The sequence below is a fragment of the Dicentrarchus labrax genome, unplaced genomic scaffold (assembly GCF_905237075.1).
Source record: "Dicentrarchus labrax unplaced genomic scaffold, dlabrax2021, whole genome shotgun sequence".
Lineage (NCBI taxonomy): Eukaryota > Metazoa > Chordata > Actinopteri > Moronidae > Dicentrarchus > Dicentrarchus labrax.
In genome coordinates, this window is record NW_026136701.1 from 21,979,245 (window position 1) to 21,989,434 (window position 10,190).

Below are 10,190 nucleotides of genomic sequence, written 5' to 3' on the forward strand. Positions count from 1 at the left end.
GATTATTCAAGTCATTTTATTGTAAAAGTAGATCCACAGTTTGTTAACACAGTGATAAGACATGGAAAGAGATTTTGATCATATAAATACTTTGTCTCATGCACAATATAATCCCTTGCTTCAACTCTGTCCATCAAACACTCGATATATTATCAAACCCAATAAAAACGCTACTTAAATACATTCAGTATAAATATCTTAGAACATTTTACACATCTTAAACATCATGTGAGATTATTATTTCCACAGTTTAACAGTGATTTCTGATGACTTGGTCTTCCACATTAAAAATGTGAATATTGCTTTCTTTATATTAGTTGTTAATGGATATCAGGGAATGTAACTGAAAGAATAAATATTTCGATTTTATTAAATTAAAAGTTATTAAGTTAGAAAATATGGTGCTGTTTCACTGAAACACCAGTTGGCTTAATACGGTAATAATGTATCACAGCAGTACTAAAAGGTACAGTAAGATCATTTATCTGTACAACTCAAAAATGTAAACATTGCTGATAGAGGAGTGTATAAAAAAAGTGGACCAGTTTCCAGGATTTTGAGACTAGTAAAGAACAAAATTAAGTTTAGCTAAGAAACTAGTTTATCGAGTAGTAAACCTAGCCTGGCAGTTTAAAACAAAAGTTGTTTTTTTTTAGCGTTCTAACAAGAAAAAAAACCCTCTATGTGACGCAGAGATAAAGCAGGACAACAGGTACGGCGGTTAGTCTCATAATCAGTAGGAGTTGTTGTTGTGCTCCAGCCGAGCCACCATGGTGGACACCAACTTCTCCAGTTGCTCGGCCCTCAGCCTGCCCGTCTCCAGGACTTCCTCGTGGTTGGCCTTCTCCTGGCTGTCGTAGTCCATCACTGCCCGGTTGCTGATCAGCGACAGGGCGAAGCAACGCATCTTGGCGTGGCGGGCGACAATGACCTCGTGGACAGTGCTCATCCCTGCAGCAAAGAGACAGAGAGGAGGTGAGACGCTATGCAGCCGAGATCTTTGCCGTACAGCATGTGACAAGGTTGCGATCCCTTTAACATTCCTGGGTGTATTAGGACGGATTGGACAATGTTACAAATCAATGAGCAGAACTACTTTATGCCAATATTGGGTTTGTGTTATTATTCACTTGATTATCCATATCTCATATATATTACCCATATCTTATCTCATATCCATATCCTTATCATAAAGGCATTTCTTTTGGTTATAATCAGACATTAGACATTGTAAGAAAGTGTGTGAGTCTGTAATTTGGTGGTATGAATAGTATTTGGTGTGATGCAATTCCTGGGTTATTTTGTTATTAGAACATGAAGCACTACAAAAACACTATTGCTTAAAATGGAAGTTTTGAATGACTAGTCCTGTGACTCACTGTGTTAGACCTTGTGTGTACGTGTGGTGTGTGCGTGTGCTCTTGTACTTCTGTTTTTGTGATGACCTGAAGGGGAACCTTGAGATTAAGGACATTAAAGATTAAAATCAGGTTCAGGTTAAGGTTAAAGTTAGAGTTAGGGTAAGGTTTGTAGTTGTGATGGTTAAGGACAGAGCGTGAGAGGGAGACGTGACACTCACCAACAGCGTCAGCACCTAGCCTGTTCAGCATGCGACACTCGGCGATGGTTTCGAAGGATGGACCTCCCAGGACACAGTACACTCCCTCCTGCAGGAATTCGCTGTAGCCCAGCTCTGTTGCCACGTCGTGGGCCAGCTGCCGCAGCTTGCGGTCATAGGCATCAGACATGCAGGGGAAGCGGACACCAAACCTGAAGAAAGAAGAACGGTTTTGAGTCATGTTTAAAATCAATACTGAAACTCCCCTAAATGACTCAGGTAACGGTAAGTAATGCACCATGTTTCTGAGATTGATTCATGTTCTCTTGAGAACACCATGGGGAAGAAAACACAGTGTATAAGTGGTCTGTTTTCCTGTATTGATGCTGTGACATTACTCAGCTCTGCTCTGAAGCTACAAGTTATGTTAAAGTGTTTTAGTGCCTCTAGCCTGCAGCCGTTCAGAACAATAGGCGCTTTTGTTGACAGTGACATTGTTTCTCCGGGGCTGAAATGTGGCAGTTTTGTGACTGAAAAAGGGCACAAGAATAAAAACTGGTGGAGGAGGGGAAACGGGGTACAGCTGAGTCATTTGAACAGTGAATGGAAAGTGAAATTGCTAGAAAAATAAGATTAAACTGTATTGATCTCCAGAGGCAAGATACAAATGACAAAGACTATTTGAGCTGTTGAGAAAAGTCCATTTTTCTTTCAGGCCAATTACTAAGAAAAACAGTGTTATAATTCTGGTGAACCAACCACTTAGTGTGTCAAAACCCCCACTTAAAAGACTGATTAGTCTCTGTAGTAGTGTAACATGATGGTCTACTGCTGTTAACTGTGACAAAATGATGCTTTTGACAGGAAATACTGGTTATTTTGAGTATTAAAAAAAGCTACAAGACCAAAAACTATGTCAACCGTATCTGCTCTCATTAAAACATTCAAACAACAATGCATCCCTCCCACTCCGCTACCCACTTGTCATCATTCGGTCCAGCCAGCGGGTTGATTCCAGCGAACCCCGGCATGTTGATGTGGTCCTTGATGATCATGATGTCCCCCACTTTGTAGTCCTGGTTGAGGCCTCCAGCTGCGTTGGTCATGATCATCGTCTCCACGCCCATCAGCTTGAAGACACGCATGGGCAGCGTGATCTGGAGAACACAAGGTAATATCAGCACAATAATAATAATAATATCATGAAAAAGGAGTATTATGGACATGTTTCTTAATCTGCACTTGGAGTGATTGACAGTATTCTGCTGATATGATAATACTTTATAAAAAGGTATTTCTATGTTTACTGCATTGGTTAATCTGCCTCAGGTTGTTTTCTCATCTCCAGCTCTGCTCACTGTGACAGAGTACAGACATCAGCTGAATAAATACAAATCTAGAGAATGAGCAACAAAATTTAAAAGGGTTGGTTCGCCCCAAAACACACCTACTACTAAATAGTTTTGGGAATGTCCAGGGGGTTTTGAGAACTCTTTATCTGAAGTTTGTGCCTGAGAAATGTGCCAGAAATCTTACATTTACATTTGAAACACAAAACAGTTGCGTCTCTCGCCAGAAACAGTGCGACTCCACAAAGCTCTCTGTCAGCAGTTTTCATGGGAACAACCTTCCACCAGAGGAATTGTCCAGCTGAAAACTGTGCACAGTGAGGTGTGTGGATTGTTGTGAGAAACGGGGACAATGTTTCTGGAAGTTGGCAACTGTTGAGCAGAGTTTTTAAATGTCACTTTTCAAGGCGAATGCTAGAAAACTGTACAATCCCTTTCATGTAAAAAGGACTGCTTAGAGAAACAACATGCATAAGAGAAGCACATTTTAGTAATTAGAAAAGGATATATGAACACAAAGACACACACATACATTACATATCTTTGTATCCCTTATCGTTTTTATTGCATGTAATGTTGCGTGCCGTCTCTCACTTATCTCTAAGGCGCTCTTCATACAGTGGATCTTGTTTTTGGCTGTGATAAAATCAAACATGTTTAAAATGTCGTGTCTGGGACGTCTCACAACAAGCTTGAATAGCTTAAACTAGAAAAGCATTCATGGCAAAAGAGTTCACGCAGACTAGATTTCTGTCTCAGATATGGAATGAGACATAAAAGGCTGGCAAAGTTATGTAGTCTGCACAAGCCTTCAGTGGTGGTACTTAAGTACAGTTTTGGAGGTACTTGGGAGGGAAATATTATACTTTTTACTCCACTACATTTAACTGGCTGATATAGTTACTAGTTAAATTTCAAGTGAAGTTTTTTCATAAAAAAACCAAATATTTGATCAGCTTATTATATTTGAGATTGAGATTAAACCAATGGGTGGTCTAGTTTTGCCACGCCATCATGTCTCAGATCTTGTTGTGAGTTGTTGATGGAACTTTTTCCTTCTAGATTTGTTTAGATAGTTTCATTTAAAACTGTTGGAATCCTAAAGAGATCAAATTATCCAATTTTACTGGAACTTAAAATCCAAGTCCAAAATACTTTTTTCTTCTCTCCACAAACTACAGATATTTACAATATAATAATATTTAATATAATTAAATACTAACAGAACAAGTACCTCTACTTTGGATGTGTATATTTTGATTAGAATACTTACAGTGTGAAACATTTAGGAGGATCTATTGGCAGAAATGGAATATAATATTCATAGGTTGTGTTTTCATTAGTGTGTAATCACCTTAGTATAAGAATTGTTGTGTTTTGTGACCTTAGAATGAGATGTTTTTTATGTACAGATGCTGCGGATCGCCTTCGATGGCCATGTTGAACCACCATGTTTCTACGCTAGCCCAGAACAGATAAATCAAATGGAGGCTTTCACGTTTTTCACAACTTTTGCAGCCACTGTAGTTTCTGCTACACACTTCACAACCTGTTCTCATTCCCAAATTGTCGCCCAAGTGGTGTTCAGTTAGTTGCAGGATGGACCTATTGTAGAAACATGGGGTTTAACATGGCAGTATGACTATTATATTTCTTCCAATAGAGCCTTTTAAATGTTACACACTGGACCTTTAAGTAAGATTTTAAGAGAATTACTTTTACTTGTAACAGAGTACTTGTACATGTGGTTGGTACGTTTACTTTAAGTAAAAGACCTGAGTACTTCTTCCACCGCTGCAAGCCTTTAACAAGCTAAACTGGTTCTGTTTTTAACCTCTACTCACCTTCTGGATCGGGTAGCCCTCGTACAGGTGGAACCTGCCCTGCATGCAAACACACGGCTTCCCTTTTAGTGTTCCAAACACCAGCTGGCCTGCATGACCATGCACTGCAAACACACCCACACCCAGTGCATTTAATTAGAGGCCACAAACATGCAGACACTTACATTAACAGCTGTGTTTTCCACCTCTTGTGCATACCTGTGCTCTTGGGGAAGTTGGGAATGTCACTGTATTTGAAGACCTGAGGGTCCTTGATCATCTTAGCCAGTCCCCCCAGACCTGAACCGCACACGATTCCCACAGTTGGCCGCACCTGTGTCTTGGACAGCAGCCAGTCAGTAGTGACCCGACACTCCTCATAGCGGCCACTGAGAGAGTCAGACAAAAAACAAAGATTAGTCCCTTAAATAAAAAAAACGCTTGTGTCAACAAAGATTACTTTCTGTAAACACACTACAAATTCCTTAACAATATCATTAACACCAAAGCTCTGTCAACACATAAAGCTCTTTTCAGTGGCCCCACACAATGTGAAGTCCTCATTTCTCCTCTTCGCGTACACAGTCATGCTGCATTCAGTTACCAGGAAATATATCAGGATCATCTGATTGCACAGAAGGCATCCTGTACAGTCACTGAGCTGAAATGATCATTTTTTCCTGGCTTTGACTAATATTTAGTGCGCGCACACACACACACACATTATATCCTGTTTGTTTCTGGTGTTAAAAGGTTAAAAGCGGCTTTATTGTGTAAACAATGTGTGATATTCAGGTGGTGAAGAGTGATGAGACATTAACACACCTTCACCGTCTACAGTATTTCTCCACACACACACCAAGCTCAGCCCTTTCTTTATATATAACTGTATTAATCCTCTGAGGCCGAACTGGCTTGTTCGCTAATGCACAGTAAAAACAAATGAGACACCAGTTAGACAGCTCACAGTCACCACAGACAGCATACACCCACACAAACACATATTTTTAAAGAGAATATTAATGTAGCTCAGAAGACCACTAACCACTAACTTAAAGAGGAAACACAATATAAATACAATGTATCAATTAGTACCGTGTGAATCATAAATGCTGCACCCAGAACCGGTAAAACATCCAGACACATTACCTGGAGCTTCAAGAATCAGACTCAATGATTAATCGAGACAATAATCTTCAGAGTGATTGATCATGAAAGTAATTCATTGCAACCCTAGAATAAGTTAACACTGGCATATTGTCTGGTCGAGTAAAATCAGACCTAAAACTGAAACAGTATGAACACATTTGGGTTACTTATCAGCTATCTCATCACAGGTAGAGTACCTTTGTTTGTGTGTGTGTGTGTGTGTGTGTGTGTGTGTGTGTGTGTGTGTGTGTGTGTGTGTGTGTGTGTGTGTGTGCGTGTGTCAAAATTGTACTCAAGAAACTGAACTAGTTACATTCCACCACAACTAAAAACTAATTTCTGTTTCATATCAGCAGGTTATTTTCATTTAATCCTCATTGTGTGCCATCATGTGGAAACGTGTGCCAAACTTAACCCGGTTCACCAGAGTGATGCTGTGCGCACATGTGGTCCAACACGACCCGCAGCAGCAGAACGGATACCACCCAGTCAGTGACTCAGTGGAGTTTCTGTTTCATACAGAGGTGGTGGCTGGGGGGGAGATGACGTCACGGCGGAGTTCATGTGCTAAGTGTGGGTTTTTTCCCTTCAGTCATACCGGGAGTCTGTTGCGCGCTTCTATTGCGCTATTCACGGATTTCAAAAGAGCACGTTTTTTCCTTTCTTAATAGTAACATCACCCCGGGGGCGAACACTTGTCTCTGCTGTGTGGTGAATTCAGGTAAAAGGAACTGGGTGGGCAGCATCCTCGGGAGCGTGCCATCCTCACGCGGAATAACGCGCGCCTGTTTTTAATTATCGGTTTAATTAACCTGAGTGGATCTATTTCTCCGGGGATTCGGGTGTGTGGGTGGGTTGGGGGGAGATGTAGCTACAGTTTAAGGCAGTATTACAGCCTCCACACGTAACTTCCCGTGTGAAATGAGCGATGGAAACCCGGTAATGACTTCAAGACCGATAAACCGGCAACATAACAACTAAAATGAGACATAATATATTAAAATATGATGTGATTATTATATATTACGGTATAAATGACATAATTATCACCACAGGTTTGCTCTGGAATAATGTAGTAAATAGGAGTTTACTCACCCAGACACAAACTCTGACATGGAGATGGATGAAGGGTGATCGAGTCGGAAGGTCGTTCCGCGTTAAAGTGCGTTTGTTAGAGTTTATCCGGGTCTCCTGATGGTGGAACCGGTTTTAGGTTTAAACCCAGACCTCTCTCTGCACCAGAAAAGCCACACTCCCTGCACGTCACAGCCCCGACAGAGGCTGTGATTGGTGGAGAAGCGCGGGCGTTGTTCGGGTGCGCAGCAACCGATGATGCGTTCAGGAGCTCCTTGCCCATAAAACAAGAGTCAAGAATTTGTCTGCACGGAAATGATGACAAACTCGAGGGAGTTTTTTTTTTTTTAAGGCAGTGTCTGTTGTCTAAATGTAAACAGAAGAGCTTCCTATTGGCAGAAATAGAAACAGTGTAGAATTAAACATTAGTATCACAGCAGGTTATTATGTCACTGTGAAACTGATGGAAAACAGTCTCATAACCATAACTCATTAATCTTTTAAATACTGTAAAATGTTGTAAAAATGTCAAATATGCTGTTTTAAAGGTAAGTAAATCATTTCAGCTGAAAAATTATTATCATTATTTTCTGTGCTAGAAACATCTGAACCCCACTTTGGGCAGGCCTGCTTCAGGTTATGCCTCAAATTTAAATGATCAAAATGTCAAATTTGTCCGTCAAGAGAGTTATTTTATTTTCAGAGTTAGGCTACTTAGAGCAGGAAATAGGAAGACCAGATATTGTAATCTATTTTTAAAACCTTTATGGCAATATACATCATTAGGCCTATATAGCCAAGCTGCTTTGTTCATATTAAGAGGAAACTGGCTTGTATGAAAAGCTTCAGTATAATTAATCCTGGCTTTTCTATTATTGTGTGCTATAATCCAGTCTTTGTTAGCCATTTCCCCATTATTCCGCCTACGTGACCAATTAAGTGTACTAACAGTGAAAGTTCCGACCGTACTTTAAGGCAGCATACAGCATTTCTCACAACGTGGTCGTGTTGCCTTTGGTGCTGATGCAATCGACTTGCTGGAGACATAAAAAAAGAAAAAGATTTGACTTTCAGATCTGATGGCTCACTATAGTTTTCTACTAACAACTAAATATGAAAAATTTAACTATTATTTCTGCCAATAACTGTAATCTGTAAATAACAACTAAAGAACCCCCTTATGTATTTGAAGACCAATGAAAGACAAATGAAGACTACTGTTGATTTTTCAAGTCTCAATGACATAAAATTCAATTAAATTAGTACAGAAATAACTGTTCAATATCAATGTATTACTATCTCAGGGCATTACAGAAAGAACAGTCATTCAAACGATGAAAATCACTCTCCCATACAACATTCATTCATATCTGTTGGTAAAGTCTCTGCCCGAAGAAAGAGGACACTGCTCATATTCTCAAAAGCAGTATCTGGTTATCATCTGGTTTCATTGAGCTGACAAACACTAACTTACATCCAGTGGTAACAGTATGGTACTTAAACATAAATTTGAGGTGTCTGAATTTGTATTTCATGCTAGCCTTCTTCTATTTTACTTTATCTCAATGGCAAATTTCTATTTTTACTTCACTACATTTGTCTGAAAGCTTTAGTTACTTTTTTACTATTTTTGATAAAATGAAGTGTTTCTTCGTGGGTTGTCTTTCTGCCCTCATGAAAAGTTGACATGATGATCTTATAGGATGATGCATTGGCTGTAGATTAAACTTCCCATCAGTATGGTAGTAAACTTTCGCTCAACCTTAAACATCTACAGCAGTAAAATGCAAAGATACACATTAATGCAGCAATAATATTAATTCCAAAACATCAAATATAAAAGTGAAACAGTGCTGGGAAGTAAAAGCACTTCTTACCGCTAAATAAGCACTTTTACTTTTATACTTTAAGCACATTTTGCTGATAATACTTCACTACTTTTAAGGATTTGTACACAGGACTTTTCCTTGTAGTAGTAGAGTATTTTCACAATGTGGTATCAGGACCTGAATAGTTATTCCACCACTAACACTATTCAGGATTAAACTGAACCCTAGAGAAGAATTTCCCCGGGATTGTGTGAGCGGCAGCAGTACAGAAGAGCCAACAAGACATACCAGACTTTAACCCTACTAACACTTACAGCAGACATGCAATTATCCCACTATCACAACACCAAAGTGACAAAAACAACAACAACAAACTGATTGTTGTGCAAAATTGGAATTGACTGTAAAGTCGAAAGCTCTGGAAACAATGTAGTAGGTTGACTTTGAGTTAAGGCTGTTTTGCCAAACTAGTTTTTACTAAGATCAAATGAACTTTTTATGCTCAGCTGATGACTTTGCAGTTCTTACAGACAGTTGGTCTGAGGGTGGTGCACGGAAGAAGGGCACGGCTGCATTATAATTAAAAGCTTTAATTCCTTTGGGAGTGTAGTCAACCTCTTAGCTTATGAGACAGACTGTGACTTATTGGATATTGGTGGAATTAGAGGAAAGCTTGTAGACTGTCTGAAATGGAGAAGGTTTTGTGTAGATTTAGGTGGCGTTAGACAAAGAGTCACTCAAACATCAGATCAGGGAAATAGGACCATTGGTGTTGAAGCTCCAGTAATCCTTGATAAAGCAGATTAAATGGCAATCAGGGCGATATTTATGTGATGTCAAGCCCTTGATTGAACTTTGAATACTAAGACAGATCGATTAATATGCATACATACAGTCAAACTAGTGACGAAAAGAGAGCCAAAGAGAATGAGCCCAGACGATATTAATCTGCATACTTTTGAAGTATCGGTGAGTGTATATGAGCAGACACTGGACGTATCAGTGGTGTAAATATATTCAGATAATTTAAGTAATGCCACAATGTAAAAATAATCAAAGTTAAAATGTTGCTTATAAGTAAAATTTCAGAAGTATTAGCACTATACAAAATACACTTTCAATATCATGCAGAATGGTCTCTGTCAGTATTATATCATTATATTGTGGTCATTATTATTGATGCATTTACATGTAAGTGGCACTTTAATGTTGTAGTTGGATGCTGTAGTAGGATTTTACAGGAATCTTTAAAAATGTTATTTAGGTACAGTACTTGAATAAATGTACTTAGTTACTTTCCACCACTGGTATGTAAATATACTGTGTGTGTGTGTGTGTGTGTGTGTGTGTGTGTGTGTGTGTGTGTTTGTGTGTGTTGCGTGTTTTGTTTAATGTACCTTATGAGAGC

The 10,190-nt window shown here is 39.2% G+C and overlaps 1 protein-coding gene across 1 annotated transcript; it reads right to left on the reverse strand.

Annotated features, from left to right (window-relative positions):
* On the reverse strand, positions 1–7,138 carry LOC127365697 (purine nucleoside phosphorylase). The gene is made up of 6 exons (XM_051404071.1): positions 6,975–7,138; positions 4,950–5,119; positions 4,752–4,855; positions 2,540–2,715; positions 1,580–1,770; positions 1–951 (listed from the first exon to the last, which is right to left on the reverse strand). Exons 1-6 carry the CDS (start codon positions 6,992–6,994, stop codon positions 734–736), a joined length of 879 nt encoding a protein of 292 aa, XP_051260031.1. The 5' UTR covers positions 6,995–7,138; the 3' UTR covers positions 1–733.
* Positions 7,139–10,190: the final 3,052 nt, after the last annotated feature.